Source organism: Zalophus californianus, chromosome 11 (genome assembly GCF_009762305.2).
Source record: "Zalophus californianus isolate mZalCal1 chromosome 11, mZalCal1.pri.v2, whole genome shotgun sequence".
NCBI lineage: Eukaryota > Metazoa > Chordata > Mammalia > Carnivora > Otariidae > Zalophus > Zalophus californianus.
In genome coordinates this window covers 57,461,274-57,484,351 of record NC_045605.1, presented here as the reverse complement: position 1 = coordinate 57,484,351, position 23,078 = coordinate 57,461,274, and the positions used below count along the sequence as shown (strand labels likewise).

The window sequence follows — 23,078 nt, the reverse complement described above, 5'->3', positions numbered from 1 at the left end:
TCCCCAGTAAAACAGAGCTCAGTGTACCTGAAAGCCCTCCCATACAAGAAGAAAAACAAATATAAGGTCATGCACTCATCACACAGGAGCTCCAAACACTGGCTCAATAATGTGCTGTATCCTCTGTTTGCCATTTTTCACCCTTCTCCACCCTGCTTTCTGCCATGGATGCTGACACATCACATGGGTCCTATGGCCCATGGGGCATCCCAGTAGAAGACTGGAGGGAAAGGAGAGTAAGATCAAGGTACTGTTCCTCTGGCTCTCCTCCTACAAACTCTCATTCTTTAAGTTCTCAGTACAATATGATTTTATTTCTAAAATGGTAGATAGGGTGGATTTGGGGATAGGATAGGGAAATCAAGGGCAGGAAGATGCTAGAAGCAAAAAGACCACTGAAGAGATTTTCATAGCATTCATGTTGAGAAGTAATAAGGGTCATTAGGGAAACACATCCTTTGAGGGCTGGCTTTCATGTTTTTATCTGCCTGTCCCCAACATCTAAGCCTGCTCCTCAGCACATATTATTTAAAAAAATAAGAACTGTGAAATAAGCAAAGATCAGGAGTCTAAGGTTTACCTTGTATCCATTATCTTCTTTGCGGTTGTGAGAAGCAGTAATCATCACACCTGCAACTGCTTTGAGCTCCTGGACTGCATATGGCTGAAAAAACAGTAACACCATAATTCCATTCTGCTCTCCAGCTACTTATACATTTGACATAAGAATAACCTTGAGTAAATAACAGGAGAAGACATTAAGACATAAATAGCCTACAACTTCAACAATAAACTCCAGATACACTGGGTACGATATAGCTAAAGCCATCTAACTGTTAGGTCACCAATAGCCACCTAACTGTTAGACTGGATGGCTTTTTCCTCCTAGTCTAATTTACCTTAGTCCTATAAACTTTTCTTTTTCTTTTGTTTATTTAACAGATATTTAAGGAACACTTACTATATGCCAGACTCTAGAAATATGAGTGATGAATATAATCTTAAAAATGTTAGTGTTGGAAGTTAATTTAGGAATCATCTAATCCATCATATTTTACACATTATAAAATCATAAGGGAGAAGATTCAAGGGTAGAACAACATAGGTCTACTGACTTCCAATTTGAAGGTCTTTATATATACTCCATGACCTTTATAACATATACAGGTCAAGTCACCATCTTCTCTCCCAAAGTTAATTGCCAGGTTGGATTTACCTTTTTCTCTGTAGTAGCTATTATTTGACAGCCTAGGATATCCCCCCTACCCTTCTACCATCACTTCTGATTTCTCTTCTCCTGGCCATAAGGAACAAAAGATTCAGGTCTAATCAGAGTAACTTATTCCCCTGATATGATTCAGAGACTGGCTCATAACCACCCAAGCCCGGTCAGAGTCCTTCCCCAAGATGTTTCTTCTGCAGCTAGTCAAAGAGAATTGCCAAGGAGGACCACTAAAAATATCTTCCCTACATACTAGAGCAAATCTACCTGTAATGAGAGAGGAAGGCCTACACACAGGAATTGATGATAGTTGAAGTTGGCAACGAAATGGCAGAATCCTACAGACATGGTCTAGATTTCTGGAACTTCTCTGTTTTCTGTCATTCATTAGAGCTAATTGCTTAGTGATTCCTTCAATTCTTTGAGCCACTCAACACATTTCCAATGAATCACTAGAATGGTTTATAGAGATATTATCTATCCCTCAAACATTTGGGAAAACTTGCCTATAAAATTATTTGTACCTGCCATTTTTAATTTGAGAAGATTAAAAAAAAATACCGTTGAATTTCTTTAATGATTACAGGTCTCTTTGGGTTTTCTATTATCAGTTTCAATGTATCAATTATTCTAGGAAATTGGCCATTTCATCTCAGCTTTCAGCTTTCACATTTATTTGCATTATGTTCAGAATACTGTGGTTTTCTTAATCTCTACTATATGTATTATGCTCCGTTTTAATTTGTCTTACCTTTTTTTCTTGAGCATCCTTGCCAAAGGCTTGTCTATTTTTATTAGTCTCCTCAGAGTCAACTTCTGCTTTTATTCATACCGTTTTTAAAATTTTTCTATTTAATTGATTTTTTCCTCAGACCTTCACTATTTTCTTTCTTTTACTTTATTTAGATTTAGTCTATTTTGATCATAACATACTAAGCTCGTTATTTTTTCATCTTCCCTTTTCCTAATATGTTAAGACTATATATTTCCCTTGACGTAGAGCTATAGTTGTAGTCCATAATTTTGGCTATTTATTTTTTTCATTGTGGCTCAGTTTCGAATACAGGTAGTCCTTGCTTTGCGTGAATTTCTGATACCATATTTTAGTTAAATAACACCCAACAACACAGTCTCCCAACAACACATTCAAATTTCAGTTACCATGGTATATTAACTGTGAGAAACGGTATCAAGCGCAAACTTGCTAGCTCTTCAGTCCATAAATAATATGTATGTATATAAGAGATCCATCATGATCAGTGACCAATCATGTCACTCTGTTAAAGTCTGCCAGTGATCTGTGCATCTGTTATCAGCTCTCAACAGACAGCAAAGCATGTAGTTGTGTTGCCTCCTTAACTCCTAGTGATAAATCCATGGGATAGTTTGCAAAAATGGATAATTGAAAGAAGGAACTGGCCAAACAAAGATGAGAGTGTAGAAAAGGAACAAGAAGTGACAACAATGGAAGGGAAATTTGAATCAAACATAAATAGAATTACAGAAGAACATAGCTGGGAATGTTGACATTGCTGTCATTCAAGAGAATAGATGTGCACCCAGATAAGCTTAGTGTAGGTGAACATATGGATATAAATGAGGAATGTAGTTGTGATGAAAAGGATGAAGATGTCCCAGGGGAAGTGATACTGGCAAAAAAAACTTCACATTAAGGAACTCTCAGAGAAAAATCATAACATTGAAAGTACAGTGGATAAAATATGGGAAGCTGATCCAAACTTATAAAGGAATGTGACAATTCACCAAGACATAGAAAGGATGCTCACTCATATTAAGTTATAAAACAAAAAGCACATACTGTTTATACTTTCCTTTTTCTTTGTTATAAAGGTATACTTTATCTATCTATCTATCTATCTATCATCTATCTATCTATCTATCTATCTATCTATCTATCTATCATCTATCTATCTATGTATCTATGTAATTTCTACACCCAACATGGGGCTCAAACTCACAACCCCGAGATCAAGAGTCATATGCTCTTCCAACTGAGCCAGCTAGATGCCCCTGTCCTGTTCATACTCTTGGTACATTTTTTACCAAGAAATAAAACACTTTATTCTCAATGTTTTTAATGTTTTAATTATAGTGTACTAAATAAGTATTAATTTACTATTTTTTCTTTTCCTTAGACATTTTAAACCAAGACTAGGGTATTCTTAATGTTTTGACAAAAAACTTTAAAGTTCACAGAACAGTTGTAATTTTCCCATTGATTATTAAGGATCACTGTGCATGGTTTCAGCTTATAGTTATCTTTACAGTCCAACAATACCATGCAAAGCAAGGACTGCCTGTAGTTTCTAATCTTCATTATTATATCTTCCTTAATCCAGGAATTACTTATATTTTAAAAATTCCAAAGATACGGGGTTTTGTGAGTTTCTTATCTCTGATCTCATTGCATTGAGGTCCAGGACCATGGCTTGATAAGCAGTTCTCTGGTATTTACAGAAATTTCCTTTTTGACCCTGCTTGATAAGAATGAATATCCTACTGAATACAGTATCTTCATGCACACACCCCCACTCAGATCAAACATGCTAATAGTACGTTCAAATCTCTCCTCAGCCATTTTTATCTGCTTGATAAGCCAGTTTCTGAAAGAAGAGTATTAAAATATCAGACCATGACTATGGACTTGTCATCTTGTTATAGATTAAATTCTTTGGTGGGTCAACACATGCTTGTTGAATGAAAATAAACTCAGAGCAAAATTTGTTTTCCTTCCTTTCGTCCTTCATTTCACTTAATATAGAACTATAAGCATGACAAAGATTTGAATCCCAGTTGAATTAAGAAATCTTTTTAAGAGTAACAAACTGTACAATCAATAACATGACACACTTACTACAAAAGGTGTAGGAACATATTTTGAAAAAAGGTACACAGGAACATCTTTGGCCAGTAAGACTGCAGCAGTGAGTTTAGCAAGTCTAAAAAAAAAAAGAGAGAGAGAGAGAGATTTCACTTAGTCCTTAGCTTACCATACATTTTAAAACCCAACCCTCCACAAAATAAATGTTTCATATTATAATTATTCTGAATATGTAGTAGCCTAATACAGCCAATTCTTAAAATCACTGGTTATTTAGGCTTCATGCTCCAGCTTAAAAATGTGAAATAAGATTTTTTTAAAAAGGAACTTAATAAGAAACAGAACTGATATTTTAATTTCTTCCTTTTTCCTCATTCATCTTTTGATGGCTCCTTTACTAAGAAATAAAACCCGCAAAAGGCAAAAAGAATGGAGGAAAGTGAAGTAAAAGACTTTGATCAACAAAAATGCATAATTAAACCCTGAAAAAAAAGTATCACTATCTCATGATTACTTATGTATGAAAATACCCTAAAACTAATTAAATGTGAGTATAATGAGAGAATACAAGCTATACAATCACTCCTACCCAAAACGCTGGCCAAAATATTAAAAATCATAACATAAACTATGATGTCATTCTAAATACTAACCCTAAATATTTAAAAATTTTAATCCTGCCTGTAAGAGCTAAAGGTTATAATAGAAGCTTTAAAATGCTTCTAGTCCAGCTCTAAAATAAACATAAGCATGTGATCACATTTCTATTTGACAGTTTCCTGTTTCAGAAATCTTACTACTAATTTTTTTTAAGGTTTTATTCCAACCCAACTTAATCTCTCAAACAATTCACACTGTACCTCTGGCTGCTGCAGCTGCTAGTTACTTGACCCCGGGTGTCATACCCAACAACAAAGCCTCTCTGCTTGAAGTCTGAGAAACATCTTTCAAGGTATTTGTACATTCCCTGAAGCAGATAAACACAAAAGATTAGTTCCTGACTAATACCTGCATTTTCCACAACTTAAAATCTATTATTTTTTATGTGTAGTGTGCAGCTTATTGGCTCAAAGGGAACTGGCTTCCACCTTTATGCTCATGTTTACCAGTGTGGGAACAATACTGTTCAATCCTCAGATGTGAGATGACAAACATTTATTTCCTCCAGTTTCAGACACATTTAATACCATCGAAATATCAGTTAAGTAACTATGAAAGCCAATATAATACATAAAACATTAGGGAAAAAAGAGGGGACAAGAGAGTCAGTATGCTAAAAAAAAAAGTTGTTAGAACCAAAAGAAATTGTTTCTTGCCTTAAGGCTGTAGACAACAGAATTTTGACCATTTTAGGTCCTGCTAAATCATAAGACTGAAGCCAACCAAAAGATTTGACCTGTTTATGACACAAACATTTTTAATCAGCAACATAAACCTTCATTAGAACATTTCTTTCCTTCCTTCCTTCCTTCTCTCTCTCTTTCTTTCTTCTTTCAAGATTTTAAGTAACCTCTGGGCGCCTGGGTGGCTCAGTTGGTTAAGCGACTGCCTTCGGCTCAGGTCATGATCCTGGAGTCCCGGGATCGAGTCCCACGTCAGGCTCCCTGCTCAGCAGGGAGTCTGCTTCTCCCTCTGGCCCTCTTGCCTCTCGTGCTCTCTATCTCTCATTCTCTCTCTCTCAAATAAATAAATAAAATCTTAAAAAAAAAAAAAGATTTTAAGTAACCTCTACACCCAACATGGGGCTGGAACTCCCAACCCCAAGATCAAGAGTGCACGTTCTACCGACTTAGCCAGACAGGCACCCCATTAGAACATTTTTTTCTTTCTTTTTTTTTCAAGATTTTATTTATTTATTTGTCAGAGAGAGAGTGCGCACAAGCAGGCTCCCAACTGAGCAGGGAGCCCGATGCAGGACTCGATCTCAGGGTCCTGGGATCATGACCTAGCTGAAGGCAGATGCTCAACTGACTGACCCAGGCATCCCACCCATTAGAACATTTCTATAGACAGCTGATCCCATTTGTAATTCCTTAGTTCTCAAATCTCACAGAAAGAAAATTTCATGAACTAGGAAAATTTGCAATCAATGGTAACAAAAAAAGAAATGAAGTATTTAATATTGAAATCATCACAACAATAAACTAGAACCATTTAAGTATCCTATGAATGATTCGCTAACTTTAATAAATCCTTTTATCTCTAAAAATAACACTTCATACTGTAATAGTGCTTTAAAACCACTTTCACAAATGTTGCCACATTTAATCCTTACAACCCTGAAAAGAAAAATGAAGATACTTTTTCTATTTTTGTCTGTCCTTCAACATCTTTTCAAAAAAAAGAGTAGCATAAGATTGAAGCTCCACTTAATGACTTGCCCAAGGCCATTCATTCAACCAAAACTAAGTTATTCTAATTTATTGAAGACCTACTGTATGTCAGGCACTGCTAAGACACTATGTGGCAGCACCAGATGAGGCCCCAGTGACTTTCGGACCCCTCTTTCATGGCTCTTTCAAATATAATTGTTCTTTCCAACCTACTCCTGAAAGAGAACTTCAACCACCTCCATTTTGGCCTTCATCTCTACTTTCTATCTGACCAAGCTCTTCTTTCCAGCTTATCTCTTAAATCAGGCAAAAGACCCAGTTGGCAAAGCATCCTGTATCACAGGAACCAAAACTACCCACCCCTCCAATAATGTCAGCAAGACCCTGCATGAGGGACCCCAGGACAATGACTAACCTGACCTTTATTGCCCATGTGCACATACCCACTACTTTTGTCCTACACTTTCCTTATATAAACTTAGAAGTTTTGGGGGGCACTTTGGAGACAGTCTGAGATGTTAAGTCACCGTCTTCCCGGTGTTGGCCTCACTGAAATAAATTCCTTTCTTGTTTCACCGCCTCTGTTTCTCTGCCTTTGGATTTTGTCAGCAGCAAGTGGCCAAACTTGGGCTGCTTAGGATCCCCAGAGTCAGGTGCTCTTGCACCTCTGTACTCTGGTTATGAGCTCCCTATGAGTGTGTGTGTGTGTGTGTGTGTGTGTGTGTGTGTGTGTGTGTGTGAGTGTGTGTGAGTGTGGGTATGTGCACGTGCACGCATGCTTAATATAGCCCACGTTGGTCAGTGTCACCAATTTATTTGTTTCTAAAGATGATGCTGTCCTAAAATCTCACAGAACTTCCTACTATTCTCTGTTATAAAAATCTACCTTATCTTTATCCCTGTGTACCTAGATTCTGAAAAGGGCTAGGGCTTAAGAATCAGATTCCATTAGGCTTTTCCTCTTCACACAATGGAATCTCAACTCCAGTAACAATTTACATTTCCATAGAAATTGATTTTCAAACACCTCCTCCAATCCTTTTTGTAAAGTCAAGGAATCTTCCTTTAAAATGAAAACTTACAAGGAAACGAATTTATTAAAAAGAGTGACCTGATGCATCTCTGGATGAGGAAAAGAAAGGGGACAGGGGTGCAGAAGTAGCAGGTATCCTACCTATTCAGTCATCTTGTTGTCCCTTTTTCCCTATCCCCTGCATTAGCCTTTGCCTTTAGAGAATTCCCTCAGAACAAGGCTAAGGATGATGTACTGTTTGGCAGTACTGATTAGAATTATATCTGCTGAGCAATTCTCTAGTCCAGAACTATTTTTAGTATATGCTAAATGCATTTTAGCCTCAAAGTATAGTTCTCCTTGAAGCAGTGGGAATGATTCACTACAAAAAGAAGTAATCTGTTTCTAAGTTGCATAAAAATGGGGAGAAATAAGTTGTATCATATCATACACTGTCTTAAGAACTCTCATGGACTATAGGAAACAGAGGGTTGCTAGAGGAGACATGGGTGGGGGGGTAACTGGCTGATGGGCATTAAAGAAGGCATGTGATGAGCACTGGGTGTTATATGCAACTGAATTATTGAACTCTACATCTGAAACTAAGGATGTACTCTATGTTGACTAATTGAATTTAAATTTTTTAAAAAAAGAACTCTCATGGATATGGACACTGTCTTAAAGAACTCTTGTGGATATTGAAAACCACATCAAAGAGAAATATTTTCAACTACATTTTCCAAATACTCTGGTTAACCTTTATCAATGGCCATATACCAAAATGAATAATTCTCATTTTTCTAAGTTTGTTTTTTGTATTAATTGGAAATGTCAATATCCATTTCCTGATTTCAAATACAATGTAACATTGTCAAGAGTTTCACAATGGTCACCAAAAGAACTCTTAATCAGAAAGTAAGTCTATAACCTTGAAGATACACAAATGACTTCTAAGATAAATCCTGTGCAAGACCAAAGGTCAGCATTTATTCTACATTTCTTATTTACAAGAAAGTACCTTCCTAGATATAAAGTTTCGTTTTTTTGTTTTTGTTTTTGTTTTTAGAAAGGCACAACCTAATTTAGAAAGCCAAAAAATAGTGTGATAAAAAGTATACATATAGTACTTTGTAATACTTACCTGTGTTGACTGTATTACTGTAAGGTCATTAATATAGCAAAATCCTGCCCCCATAGCAGAACGAAGTCCTGCAGTCCCAAAAGTCATTCGGCAACAAAGACGATCTCGCAGCTCCTTGTTCATCCCATTCCGTAACAGATTTTCAATCTGCTCTTTTGTTTTGGGATTCTATAAAAAAGTATTAAGACTTAATCAGGATCACAAGCAGGGTCCTAAATATGAAGCCCTTCTGAGGAGCCAGTATTATGCATGTATCACAAGGTTCTAGACACACTATAAATTCCACAGTGCTACTGATCAGTATTAGTATGTATAATAAAACAATACCGGCCATTTACTGAGTCCCCCAAGGAGTGAGGCCCTTACTGGAGTCCATTTACATATCTCTAATTGTCATAGCATATTTTGTAACAATATTCAAGAATTTTTTTTAACAAATTGATAAACTTAAGAGTTATGGATCCAAAATAAGCCTCTTAGTCAAAAAATACCATTAATTAAATTAGAGTCTATATTAAGTTTTAAAAGAAATATGGAAGCTATTGGGCAAAAGCCATCAACACATGCTGACCAACTACTTCCTAAATCTCTGCAGTTCAAAGTGACCAGATAAGGCTTCCTGCTCTTTAAAGTCACAGAAAACCACGTGACCATAAAATGGTCTTAGATATTAAACGTGGACTTAGCTAAGAATGAGAATGAAAATTCAGTCCAAACTTGGCTTGCTAAGCAGGACACACCAACGTCTATATTTTAGGATTCTGTGTTTCATTATCACATCTTTTACCTTATTTTCATAAAGCTCAAGGATGCCCCTGACTGAAATAGTACTTCACAAACAATTAACAAAACTTCAAATAGAAATGCAGTAAAAATCAGAATAAAATTTGAATGGAATTTTCCAGTATTTTCTTTCCAAGAGTAAGAATCAAATATTACAAAAATAAAGTGAACCACAACTTCTCCCTTCCATACTATATATAGTATAGATTTAGTCCATACTAACAGCTTAGATCTTCTACATCTATAGCCTATACAATGATAATGAATATTCAGAATGATAAACCAAGGCACCTACAAGGTGTTAAATATTAGAGTATATTTGTACTTGCAAAGAAATAAAAACATATTAATATATATTTAAACAAAAAGGTTTTCTGGTTATAGTGGAATTAAAGTAACCAAAGTACATGCCACAAACTAATGAGAAGCCATGGAAATTCTGATTAACTGAAATTGTAATCTGCTAAAAATGGATAGTGTAAAAAAATATATATATATACACATATATATGCCATATACATATATAAAATATACATATAAAACCTTGACTCAAGGAATCTCTCTTTTATAAATGGCACACACTAACAAATACATAGGCTACATAAAAATATGAATAGCAAGAGAAAGAGAGCCATGTGCATGAGTGGGGGAGGGGCAGAGGGAGAGAAAGAAGCAGACTCCCCACTGAGCAGGGAGCCCCACGCAGAGCTCCATTCCAGGACCCTGGGATCATGACCTGAGCAGAAGGCAGATGCTTAACCAACTGAGCCACCCGGGTGCCCTAAAATATGAATAGCTATTAAGAGAAGAATATAAACAATAAGATTACCTGGGCTACTATATATTATTCTAATGTCTAAGATACCACCAGATTTGATACAGAGTTCAAAGAGACCTGAAGAGGGCTAACATTTAAAAACAAGTATAAGAATGGCAAAAATTGAAGACTAAAAAACCTCCATTCTGTAGAGGGTACATGGCAGTGTATTATAGTTAGTGACACTGAAATTGGGATAGTCCTGGGGCACCTGGCTGGCTTAGTCAGAAGAGCATGCGACTCTTGATCTCGGGGTCATGAGTTCAAGACCCACACTGGATGAAGAGATTACTAAAATTAAATAAATAAATTTTATTTTAAAAAAAAGAAATTGGGATAGTCTTTTTAGAGTTTCAGCCACTATCAAAATTTAAACTGCATATGTCTTTTGGCCCATAAATTTCTCTGTCCACAGCCATATCTTCACCCAAACAAAAAAAGATTTATTCATACAAGAATGTTGATTGCAGCATTTTACTGGTAGTAGTATTATTACCATTGTATTGATAAAGAACTTAAGATTTAGAGAGGGAGCCTAGTAACACAGAGCTAATATTAGAGGTCTAGACAGATTTGAATCCAGGTTGGTCTGGCTCTAAATCCTGTACCATCTCACTACAAACAACAAAATAATTATGTAGGGCAGGCTAATAATGCTTCTAATAATAAACTCCAACTGTAAAGTAAAACATTATTCCTTTTGATTACAGCTAAATAAAAACGATCTACCAGACATGAATACTATTAGGTTACTGAGTACTTCCTAATGTTTAACTGTAGAGCTAGTAGAGTAGGGCCTAAAAATTCCATTCTCTGTTATAAATATCACAACTAGTACTAACCTAATTCCTGGTTCTGAAAAAGCCTGTAAATTAGAGAAAAATAAAAATGGATTAAAAATCATGATGCATTAGACATAAGTATATTTTTATGGTAAACAGTGCTAAGTGATTATAGTGACAGGCATATGAAATCTACTTTAAACTTAGATTTCTCCACTATTTCATAGGTAGACATTAAATTAGATATTGATGTCACAAATGTTTTAAAATATACCTAAAGGACTACCTATGTAGCCATGATTATTATATATTTTCCATTTAGATGAAATTGAATTTGTACTTTGTTGTTAAAATCTTCAAATGACTATGATTTTTATAAGCTATCATATATGAAGATTCTAAAGAACTACAAATTATTTTTTAAATACTATTTCCACATAGAACTCAGATGTATTAAATGAAAAGCAGAAGCATATATAATGTGTTTTGTGTAAAAAGAGGCATGTGTATACTTTATATCATTCCAGAAATTATCCATGCAAATATAAGAGACTAAAAATAGTGATTATCTCTGATGGGGAAACCAGGAGTGAGGTCTGAGGTAGAAAAGTGACTTATTTTTATTGTACAGCCTTGGCACTGTTTGGATATTTTATGGATGTATTACTTATTTTATGGTAAAAATTAGTTAAGTATCTATGATGGCTGAGAAAAACTACTATTTGTGTGTCTACATGAATACTTTTTACTTCACAAATTGTTCTTTTTAGACCAGTACCCACAGAAGGCTATTAATAAAACATATATTGGAGCTTTCTCAAATACAAATTATTGTTCACTTAATAAATGTGCTCTCTTCAAAAAAACCAAAAGAAAACAAAAACAAATTAAACGTGCTCTCTTATTTACAATGCACTCATTACTTGAGGGTAGGAGGAGTCTAATCAGCCAAAAAAAAAAAATGGTTCAACTGGTGTCAATAAAGAAAGCACCTCTAAAATTATACTGTAAGTCTGTGGAGAAGTTATATGATTTACATACTTTTTGGTAATGCACTTATTGATCTACTATATAAAATGAAAATTATTTAGAAAGTAAATGCTTTTTTTAAAAAAGATTTTATTTATTTATTCATGAGAGACAGAGAGAGAGAGAGAGAGAGAAGCAGAGGGAGAAGCGGGCTCCCTGCGGGACTCGATCTCAGGACTCTGGGATCATGACCTGAGCTGAAGGCAGACACCCAACCATCTGAGCCACCCAGGCGCCCCTAGAAAGTAAATGCTTTCAATCTGAACTAAATTTGCTCTTAACTAGTATATTTTAGAATCCCAATAATTTTAGTACCCCAAAAAAGTAATCCTGCAGAAAATCCAAAAGATTTTAGTGACTGCTAGCATTTTCTATACTCCATCAGGAATAAAGCTGATTGTTTAGTAGGAAATCAGTAAGCTAAAGATACAGAATTAAAGCCATGCATTATTTTCAAATTTTACCTGTTTACCCAAAATTTTCCTTTAGGTTCTAATCCTATGGATTACTGCAACTTTATATGGCTGAAATGAAGAAAAGAAAGTGTCTTCTTACATAATACTCTGTAGAGTTCTGTTTTTTCCACAGTGTAGGTCCATTCAAAGAAAACATGAAAGAACTGATTTACCAAAAAAAAAACAAACTTCTAACAAACTTCTTATAAACTCTCATAAATGTGAATAAAGCTATATACCAGACCAAACTCACTCCAACTCTGCCAGCCATGAAATGAAAGTATTAGTACTCACTTACGAAGGATTATTTTGGACTCACCTAAGCTTTTCTGAACCTATTCTGTTCATAATTAGGGGGTTTCTGTATTACTGACGTGTAATAAATGTAAATGTATATAAAAGTATGTAAAAGTAATTAATCATCATTTTATAAAACAAATCAAGTTTGTCAATGAGGAATTCACCTATAAATCTTCTTTTATAAATCTAATATTTGTATAATTTTTATATAACTTGAATCTACTCTATTAATATTCTAGTACTAAACCTAACAGCATAAAAACAATTTAAAATGTGATCTTCATTGTTTAGAAGATTAGAACAGATCTAAAAGAACGTAATATATATTCACAATCCAAATCCTAATACTGTTTTATATCTAAAGATGAGGCACTATACAAAACTGACTTTTTAGTGGCTCAAGTATATCTAAAATTGCAAAGCTGCAAATAACATTTTAAAATGTTACTGACAGAGTCTGGTGTCTAAACAATAAATACCAGTTTTATGTAACTACAGAGAAAAAATATTTATTTCTAAACAGAAGTTAAAATAGGAAATGGCTGTCTGAAAATCTGAAGAGTAAACGACATTTACTCTGAGGGTCAGCCAGCTTGAAGATCCAAATCTAGAGACCTGAAGCAGAACATGTTTTCCCAACCAGATGCTTCCTTACTGAGTCCAAAATATACTCTTGCTCACCAATAATTTTTTCCCATTTGAGGGTCTTTGTGTAAGTCTAAATTTTATTTCTCAATCTTTAAAATTTCTTTTTCATACAGTAGTTGACATACAACATTGTATACGTTTTAAATATAAAACAGTGATTTGATAATTCAATAGATTACACAATGCTCACCATGATAAATGTAGTTATACCATCTGTCACCATATGTTAATACAATATTATTGACTATATTCCCTATGCTGTACTCATCTCCATGACTTGTTTGTAACTGGAAGTTTGTATTTCTCAATCCCTTTTGCCTATTTTGCACATGCCTCCACCCCACTCCCCTCTGGCAACCACCAGTTTGTTCTCTGTATTTATGAGTCTGTTTCTGGTTTTAGTTTGTTCATTTGTTTTGTCTTTTAGATTCCACATATAGGTAAAATAATTTCTCATTTTAAAAAAATTTATAGAAATTAGCATAAATTAAATTGGCTTAGATAAATTTGAATGACTATTCTTGTCATATAAAATGAGATTTCATTAATAATGGCTTAATAAAATTTGAGAAATAACCACTTAATGAATATAAGAATCATATCCAGGAAGTTAAGATTCTAACTACTCAAAAAGCAGAAAATACAATTCCAAATATATTATCATTTAAGTATAATACTAAATATACTAAAATTAGTGTGAAAGATGAAAATATTGATTTTTTAAAAAATTTTATCCATTTATTTGTCAGAGAGAGAAAGAAAGCAAGCACAAGCAGGGGGAGCGGCAGGAAGAGGGAGAAGCAGGCTCCCTGCCAAGCAAGGAGCCCGATGTGGGACTCCATCCCAGGGGATCATGACCTAAGCCAAAGGCAGACGCCCAACCAACTGAGCTACCCAGGCGTCCCAAAATATTATTTTATTTCAAAACTTAAGATTAGGTAGACAGTTTTTTTTTAACAAAGCACACACATTGAGCCGAATTTTACTGTTCAATAATATAGTCATACTCAAGTATCTACTAAGCTTTAAACAAAAAATATTTCTCATATAAGGCAGTCAAAATACATTTCAAGTGTTTGCTGTTTTTCTCTAGGTATTTTGACACACACTTTTCTTGACTAAAAAAAATAATGTCTTAATTTAAAAAAAACAAAAAACAGAAAAAAACACCATCTCAGATGCAGAGAAAGCATTTGAAAAATCCACACCCAATAATTATTTTTAAATTTCTCAGTATATTTTTAATAGTAATTCCATGAGGCATCTACCCAAGAGAAATGAAACACATTCACACAAAGACCTGTAAATGAATTTTAATGGTAGATTTATTCTTAACAGTTGAAACATGTTGTCCATCAACTGGTGAATGAATAAACAAATTGTACATCCATAAAATGGAATAACATTTAGCAATAAAAAGGAATAAACCACTGAAATATACAACAAAATGGATAAATCTCACAAGCATTATGTTAAGTGAAGGAAGCTAGACACAAAAAGTCTACATATTGTATGATTTTTGTAAAGGCAAACTGCAGGAACAGTAAAGAACTATTACAACTCAACAATAAAAAAACAACCCAATTTAAAACGGGGCAAAGGAGGGGTGCCTGGGCAGCTCAGGCGGTTGAGTGTCTGACTTTGGCTCAGGTCATGATCTTGGGGTCCTGGGATCAAGCCTCTAGAATGAGCTCCTGGAATGAGCCTGGCAGGATCCCTGCTCAGGGGGGAGTCTGCTTCTCCCTCTCCCTCTGACCCTCCCCCACCCCCGCTCGTGCTCTCTCTCTCTCTCAAATAAAATCTTTAAAAAAATAAAATAAAAAGGGGCAAAGATTCACTAAAGAAGATATATAAATACCCAATTAGCTATAATAAGTATTGATTCATGCTACAATATGGATGAACTTTGAAAATGTGCTAAGTGAAAGAAGGCAGACACAAAGGAGGGCACAACAATAGTATGCTTCCATTTATATGAAAGGTCCAGAATAGGCAAGTTTAGACTGATGAGTCTTTGTCAGAAGCTGGGGTGGGGAAGGAGGAATGGGAAGTGACTACTAATGGGTATGGGGTTTCTTTCTGGGATGACTGCAATGTTTGGGAATTAGATAGTGGTGAAAATTGCACAGCCTTTTGAATATACTAAAACCCACTGAATTATACATCTTAAAATGGTGAAATTTTATTTCATGTTATGTGAATTGTATCTCAATTAACAAAAATGACAGGACAAAATTAGATCAGTGGTTGACAGGGGTGGGAGCAAGGAGATTCACTACAAAAGGGGCAGGAGGGAACTTTTTGCAGTGATACAAATGCTCTTTGATTGTGATGTTGGTTATGCAATTGTATATAGTTTTCAAAATTCATTAAATGGAACACTTAATGAATGAAATGAAATTGACAGGAATGAAATTTACTGTCAATTATGTAAATGTAAATTATACCTCAATAAGTCTGACTTAAAAAAAAAAGTATATAGAAAAGCCCTAAAGCTGAGGTTGAAGTACAGGAAATATGCATAAATAAAGATGCACAGTGTTTTACATTATAAAGTAGAAATTAATAACAAACAATATTAGGTTTTTTTTCCAATTCCCTTTATAAAACATTTGAAAAATATAATTGAATGTTAAAAATACAATATTTGAAAGATACCTGAATTCTCTTTATGAAGCAGTTTCTTTTTTTAAAGACATGCAAATTACAAAAAGAAATTCATGGGTGTGAGTTGTACTGTAGTAGAATATCAACTCTCTTACTGTTAAGTTTTTCCTGAGAATTACGTAAAAGTTCCTTGATGTTTGGGAGAGGGGACATTTAAATCATTAATTCTATGTAACTATGAATATAATTTTACAGAAACCACAAATGAAACTTACTATCTTTATAAAATATGACATTTCTACTTAATGAACATCTTAGGCTGTATTTGATGTTATTTTATTGTTGACTTGCACTTTGCTAAGGATCTATAGCTTCTGGTACTATTTAGGGGTAAGTTAACAGTATCGTTTTCAAAAGTTATATATTATTTATATATTATAAAAAACAAAATACCTCAATTTTGATTTGAGTGTTTTCAGGCATTGAAATAGTTTTGACTAAGTGATTTTTTTTTTAAAGGAGCTGTTTAGCTTTCAGGGTTATCTTTACTTTGATTAAATGAAAAACAAAGCTATTTTTCAACCAAACAGGAAATTTAGACAAAACTCTAGTATTCTTAGATATGCCTTGGCTACTTTGGGGAAAGGTGGAAGGGGAGGAGAATGGGATCAGTAAAGTGGATATGGGAATTTAAACTGAACCTGTAATTTATTTTAAAGAAATAAATAAAAGGAGATCTGATTCAAATTCAGTAAAATATTGTAACAAAATAGGAGATGTTTATCATTCTCTGTGTTTTTAAAAAGGAGAGGTCAATTTGTTAAAAAGGCTCATTACTTCTTTCTGTTGGAAGGCTCTATAATCATCCTAATGTAAAACTTTGTTATCCATAATTCTAGAATAGTCTCCAGGATCACAACTCCAACCCATCTCATCCTAATTACATACTGCCAGACTAATCAGCCAAGAACCAACAATAGAGTCCAATTCCGGTTACATCAAATATAAATGTCAGGAAGGGTGGGAATCGGATCCCAAAGGCCAGAGATCGAAATCTTTTCAGATTTAAATACTCTCCATTTCTCTGAGCCCGAGTTTGTATATAGAGTTAAAAAATGGGAACAACTACCTCAAACAATCCTTGCAGGATTAAAAGAGATTTTTTTTTTTTACATGAAAGCATCTATTAACACATCTGGCAAATGATCACTCAATAAACAAGAGATTTCCTTTTTCCTTTACGTAATCTTTTTAGAATTTTTAAGAAAATTTATTGATTTGAGAGAGAGAGGGTGAACGAGGGCAGGCGCAGGGAGGGTCATTGGGAGAGGGAGAAGCACACTCTCCGCTGAGCAGCGAGCCCCACCCTGGGATCTAGTCCTGGGCCAAATGCAGACACCTCCAGGCACCCCTCCTTTATGTAATCTTTACTGCCACAGCAGTCCAACACATGTGCTACACTTGAGCTAAAAAAAAAAAAAAAAACAACAACAAACTTCATTATTCTTGCATGCTACCCGTTCAGTTTCATTTCCCTGAACAGTTTCATTTTCCACTTTATTCTTCTATTTCTCCCACCTTAAATTTTCATCATCATCTATTCATCATCTATTTCTACCCTATTTATCCTTCATCATCTATTTCTACCCTATTTATCATCTATTTCTACCCTATTTATCCTTCTATTTCTACCCTATTTATCCTTCACATTCATCATCTATTTCTACCCTATTTATCCTTCAAGACCTAGCTAAAATTCTACTGCTTATGTAGTCTTCCTGACTTTGAATTTCTATGGCTCTTAAAAAGCAGCATCAGAGAGTTGACCATTAATTGTTCTTTATTTGTATCTTGTTTTTTTTTCCAGTAGGCTCCACACCCAGCATGGAGCCCAATGCAGACCTTGAACTCAAGACCCAGAGATAAGACTTGAACTGAGATGAAGAGTCAGATGCTTAACCAACTGAGCCACCCAGGTGCCCTCTTTATTTGTGTTTTAAATATTATTATTAATTTTGAACTATATCCATACAATTTCCTACTTTAAAAAAAATACTAATAATACAGATAAAGCTAAACACGTCTTTGACTATTACCCTCAGTCCCAGGCCCCTTCTGTAGGGGGAGCCAGTAATGTTGTAATGCATCCTTCCAGACCTTTACTGGCATCTACATATGTATAGATATGTAGTTTTGCTCTCTCTCTTTTTATTTTATATATCTGGTATCAAATTGCACACAATGTTCTATAACTTGATTATTCACTTAATATATCTTAAAGATCCTTTCAATACATATAGATCTATATTTGTTTTGTTCTGTATATTAAGATATACAGCATGATGGTTTAATTTATGTATACAATCGGCCCTTGAACAACACAGGTTTGAACAGAGCAGGTCCACTTATATGCAGATTTTTTCAGTAAAGTCAGTATAGAATTATGAATGTATTTTCTCTTATGATTTTCTTAAAAACATTTTCTTTTGTCTAGCTTACTTTATTATAAGAATACATTTTATAATACATATACAAAATATGTGTTAATCAACTGTTTATGTTATCGGTAAGGCTTCTGGTCAAAAATAGGGTATTATTAAGTTTTTTGGAAGTCAAAAGTTACACGAAGATTTTTGACTGCTTGGGGTATTGGCACCCCAACCTTCATGCTATTCAAGGTATTGTGAAATGATTGGCGGCTGTTGGTGGCGATGCGGCTAAGCTCGTATGCGGCGGCGGTGTAGGCAGCGGCTGCAGCGAGAGAGTTTGGCGCGATGTCTCACACCATTTTGCTGGTACAGCCTACCAAGAGGCCAGAAGGCAGAACTTATGCTGACTATGAATCTGTGAATGAATGCATGGAAGGTGTTTGTAAAATGTATGAAGAACATCTGAAGAGAATGAATCCCAACAGTCCCTCTATCACATATGATATCAGTCAGTTGTTTGATTTTATTGACGATCTGGCAGACCTCAGCTGCCTTGTTTACCGAGCTGACACCCAGACATACCAGCCCTATAACAAAGACTGGATTAAAGAGAAGATCTACGTGCTCCTTCGTCGGCAGGCCCAACAGGCCGGGAAATAGCTGAGTTAGAAGCAGTGGGGGCTGGGGGTGGGCTTGGAACACAGGTGTGTACAGCGTGCTGCAGTGGCGGCTCTGTATTATAGTAATCCTGTCTCCATCTTGGTGTACTCTAGCCAGGATGGAAGGTATTAGATGAAATGTGAGGATCTTGTTCAATCTGAAACCCCCATTGCCCCCTTCCCCTCCCTTTTTTTTTTTACTTAAACATTTTTATGATAATTTAGATGGAAGTTGTTTGTCAGTTAATCTTGGTTCCAGTCTTTCAAACTGTTCATATCTACTTTATAACATTCGCTGTACTAACCCTTCAGGTTGGGGTGGGGGGGTAGTGACAGTTTAGTTACATGCTCAAGATAAAGTCTTAGTGAAAAATGAATAAATGTTCTTTAGTTAAAAAAAAGAAAATGATTGGCACAATAGGTTTAGTTAACATCCATCATCTTATATAGATACAACAAAGGGAAAAAAATTTCTCTGTATGAGAAATTTCTTTTTTTAAAGATTTTAGAGAGAGAGAGAGTAGGGGGAGGGGCAGAGGGAGAGGGAGTGGAAAGAATCTAAGCAGATTCCCCACTGAGCATGGAGCCCAAGGGAGGGCTCAATCTCACGACCTCGAGATCATGACCTGAGCCGAAACCAAGAGTCGGATGCTCAACCAACTGAGCCACCCAGGTGCCTCTAGAATCTACTTTCTTAACAACTTTTCCAATATGTCATACAGCAGTATAAACTATAATTATATTGTCTATTACATCCCTAGTACTTACTTATCTTATAACCAGAAGTTTATACCCTTTGACCACCTTCCTCTAATTCTGCATACACAACCCCCATCTGGTAACCACAAATCTGATCTATGAGTTTGGTGTGTTTTTTGGTCTTTTGGTTTTTTTTAGATTCCACATGTAAGGAAGATCATATAGTCTTTGTCTTTCTTGTCTGTCTTATTTCCCCTTAGCATAATGCCTTCAAGTTCCATCTATGTTGTCACAAATGGTAGTGTTTTCTCATTTTTTATGGCTGAATAATATTCCATGGTGTATATATACCATAACTTCTTTATCCATTCATCCCTGATCTAGTGTATTCAACTGTTGCAGTGTTCCAATTTGTTTATCCTTTCCCCTTTGGTGGGCATTTAGGTTTTTTCTAAATTTTACCTGTATAAATAATGAAACATTTCAGAGGAAAAATGACGAGAAAAATGTGAAGCAGAAACCATAAAATAAGACCATTGTTTAAAGAGATCTTCTGATTAGCTGAAAGTTAAAAGGCCTATGTATCTGAGAAGCATAGGATTTTTCATTTACATTATCATTTTAATATTCTTTTGGGCATTTGATACGACCATGTCATAGTTTTGTTTGGTAAGATCCAGTGCTCATGGGCGCCTGGATAGCTCAGATGGTTAAGCGTCTGCCTTCAGCTCAGGTCATGATCCCAGGGTCCTGGGATCAGGTCCCGCATCAGGCTCCCTGCTCAGAGGGGATCCTGCTTCTCCCTCTGCCTCTCTCTCTCTCTCTCTCTCTCATGAATAAATAAAATCTTAAAAAAAAAAAAGATCCAGTGCTCACTAAATTATCTGGTGTAAAGGATCCCAGGCAGGATTAGATATAGTACCTACTTGTCTATATTCTTTTCCACCAGAAAAATATTCTTTTCTCCATTAACTCCCAACACCAGAGGGCAGCAGCCTTAGTACTAGCTGGCAATAGAAATTGACGAATGAAAAAATATTTTACTAAAATCTGCACTAAATTACTAATCAACCTTTCATTTTGGGGAAAATATATCTATGAAAAACAAACAGACACATGAAATATGTAAAAACAATTAAACAAGCAAATCATGCTGTCTCTCCAAGAGGATGAAAGAAGTCTAATTTAGATAATCCAGGGAGGGACTATGAAAATCTGAAATGGTGAAATATTATACTTATATTCTTTGGTTAGTTCAATATATCTTACAAGTAAAATCTGAAAGGACCAAATGAAGACAAATTCCTTTTCATTAGGTTCTCTAGGCTCTCTCAGATTTTTTAAATAGGAGGAAAGAAAGAGGGAAAATAATTCTTGATCAAAGATATATCCACGTAGGCTTTCTAATGATCCTGTAGAAAGCGTGAAGGAACTAAACAAAAATCCTTTATGAAAGAAAAGATAGGGCAAAGAGAACCCCCAAATAAAAAGCAGAAGCTAGTCTACCTATTTTGAAAATTTCAGGTGGGAAAGCAGGATGTGCTTTCAAATATGAATCCTTTCACTTTGAAGTACATATATATTCTTTAAACTCATAGACTTTACATTTTTTAAACATTTTTTTTTATTAAGTAAACTCTACCCCCCAATGTGGGGATGAAACTCATGACCCCGAGATCAAGAGTCACACGCTACTGACTGAGCCAGCCAGGCATCCTCACCCTAGACTTGACTTTTTACAACAGTTTTAGGTTACAGAAAATTGAGCAGATAGTACAAGGAGTTCCCTTCAGTTTCCCCTGTTGTGAACATCTTCTATTAGTATGATACATTTGTTGTAATTGATCCAATATTGATCCAATACTACAAACTGAAGTCCATAGTTTACATATGGGTTTTGACAAATACATAATGTATTACACATTACAGTATCATATAAGAATAGCTTTACTGCTCTAAAAATCCTGTGTGCTCCATCTACTCCCTCTTTTTCCCTGGTAATTTTTTTTTTATTGTCTCTATAGTTTTACCTTTTTCAGAATGACATATAGTTGGAGTCTCAGTATGTAGCTTTTTCAGAATGGCTTCTTTCATTAAGTAGTAAGTAAAGTTTCTTAACTGTGTTTTTGTGGCTTGATGGCTTACTTTTTTGTGGCTTGATAACTCATTTTTTTAAAAAATCAATAAATAATATTCTACTGTATGGATGTACCAAAGTTTGTTTACCCATTCACCTACTGAAGGACATCTTGGTTGCTTCCAGTTTTAGTACATTTTTAATTTGAAAAAAATAATAGTTTCAGTTGAAGATGAAAGACTCAAATGCTTATCTCCTCTTCTTCCTGAGAATTTTTAAAATGACAGTAAAGGTATAAAAGGACTAAACCCATAATGCAAAAAGAACTGGGGAAGGGGTCAATGGGTACTGAGGAGTAGATGAAATTTCAACATATTTCCGAAAGACAGAAAGTAGCATGAAACAAAGCACAGTAAGCCAAAACCCTATTTATGCCACTAACATCTACATTTTGTTCCAGCAATCATCCCACTTCTGGGTATATAACTAAAAGAATTGAAAGCAGGGTCTTGATGAGATATTTGCACATCTATGTTCACAGCAGCACTATTCACAACAGCCAAAGGGTGGATGCAACCCAAATGTCCACTGATGGATGAATGGATAAAAAAATATGGTATACCCTATTATTCAGCCTTATAAATGGAAATCCCGTCACAGGCTACAACATGATAAACCTTAAAGACATTATGCTAAGTGAAATAAACCAGTCACAAAAAGACAAATACTGTATGATTCTCTTTTATATCTCTTTATATGAAGTATCTAAAGTAGTCAAGGGTGCCTGGCTCAGTTGTTAAGCGTCTGCCTTCGGCTCAGGTCATGATCCTAGGGTCCTGGAATTGAGCCCCGCCTCGTGCTCCCTGCTCAGCGGGAAGCTGGCTTCTCCCTCTCCCACCCACCCTGCTTGGGTTCCCTCTCTTGCTGTGTCTCTCTCTGTCAAATAAATAAATAAAATCTTAAAAATAAATAAATAAATAAAGTAGTCAAATTCATAGAAACAGTAGAATGGTGGTTATCAGGGACGGGGGGAGGGACAAAAGGGGACTTACGTAATGGGTGGGTTTCAGACTTGCAAGATGAGAAAGTTCTAGAGATCCATTTCACAACAATGTGAATATAATTAACACTACTGAGCCGTACACTTAAAAATGGTTAATATGGTGGGGCGCCTGGGTGGCTCAGTCGTTAAGTGTCTGCCTTCGGCTCAGGTCATGATCCCAGGGTACAGGGATCAAGCCCC

The 23,078-nt window shown here is 35.3% G+C and overlaps 2 protein-coding genes across 4 annotated transcripts in view; one reads left to right on the top strand and one right to left on the bottom strand.

Annotated features, from left to right (window-relative positions):
- Window positions 1-23,078, bottom strand: part of PGM2L1 (phosphoglucomutase 2 like 1) — a 102,367-nt gene that overhangs the window by 27,991 nt on the left and 51,298 nt on the right. For all 3 annotated transcript variants that reach the window (XM_027578003.2, XM_027578001.2, XM_027578002.2), the window contains 4 exons: window positions 8,551-8,718; window positions 4,925-5,031; window positions 4,098-4,182; window positions 581-664 (listed from right to left, as the gene is read on the bottom strand). In XM_027578003.2, coding sequence (XP_027433804.1) covers window positions 581-664; window positions 4,098-4,182; window positions 4,925-5,031; window positions 8,551-8,673 — 399 coding nt within the window. In that variant the 5' untranslated portion in view covers window positions 8,674-8,718. The remainder of the gene's footprint in view (window positions 1-580; window positions 665-4,097; window positions 4,183-4,924; window positions 5,032-8,550; window positions 8,719-23,078) is intronic.
- On the top strand, window positions 18,684-19,460 carry LOC113913782 (enhancer of rudimentary homolog). The gene has a single exon (XM_027578005.2). The coding sequence runs from the start codon at window positions 18,746-18,748 to the stop codon at window positions 19,058-19,060; it is 315 nt and encodes a 104-aa protein (XP_027433806.1). The 5' UTR covers window positions 18,684-18,745; the 3' UTR covers window positions 19,061-19,460.

Bases quoted from the DNA above. Each gene is read 5' to 3' on its own strand.
- LOC113913782 (XM_027578005.2), top strand. From the start codon at position 18,746: ATGTCTCACACCATTTTGCTGGTACAGCCTACCAAGAGGCCAGAAGGC.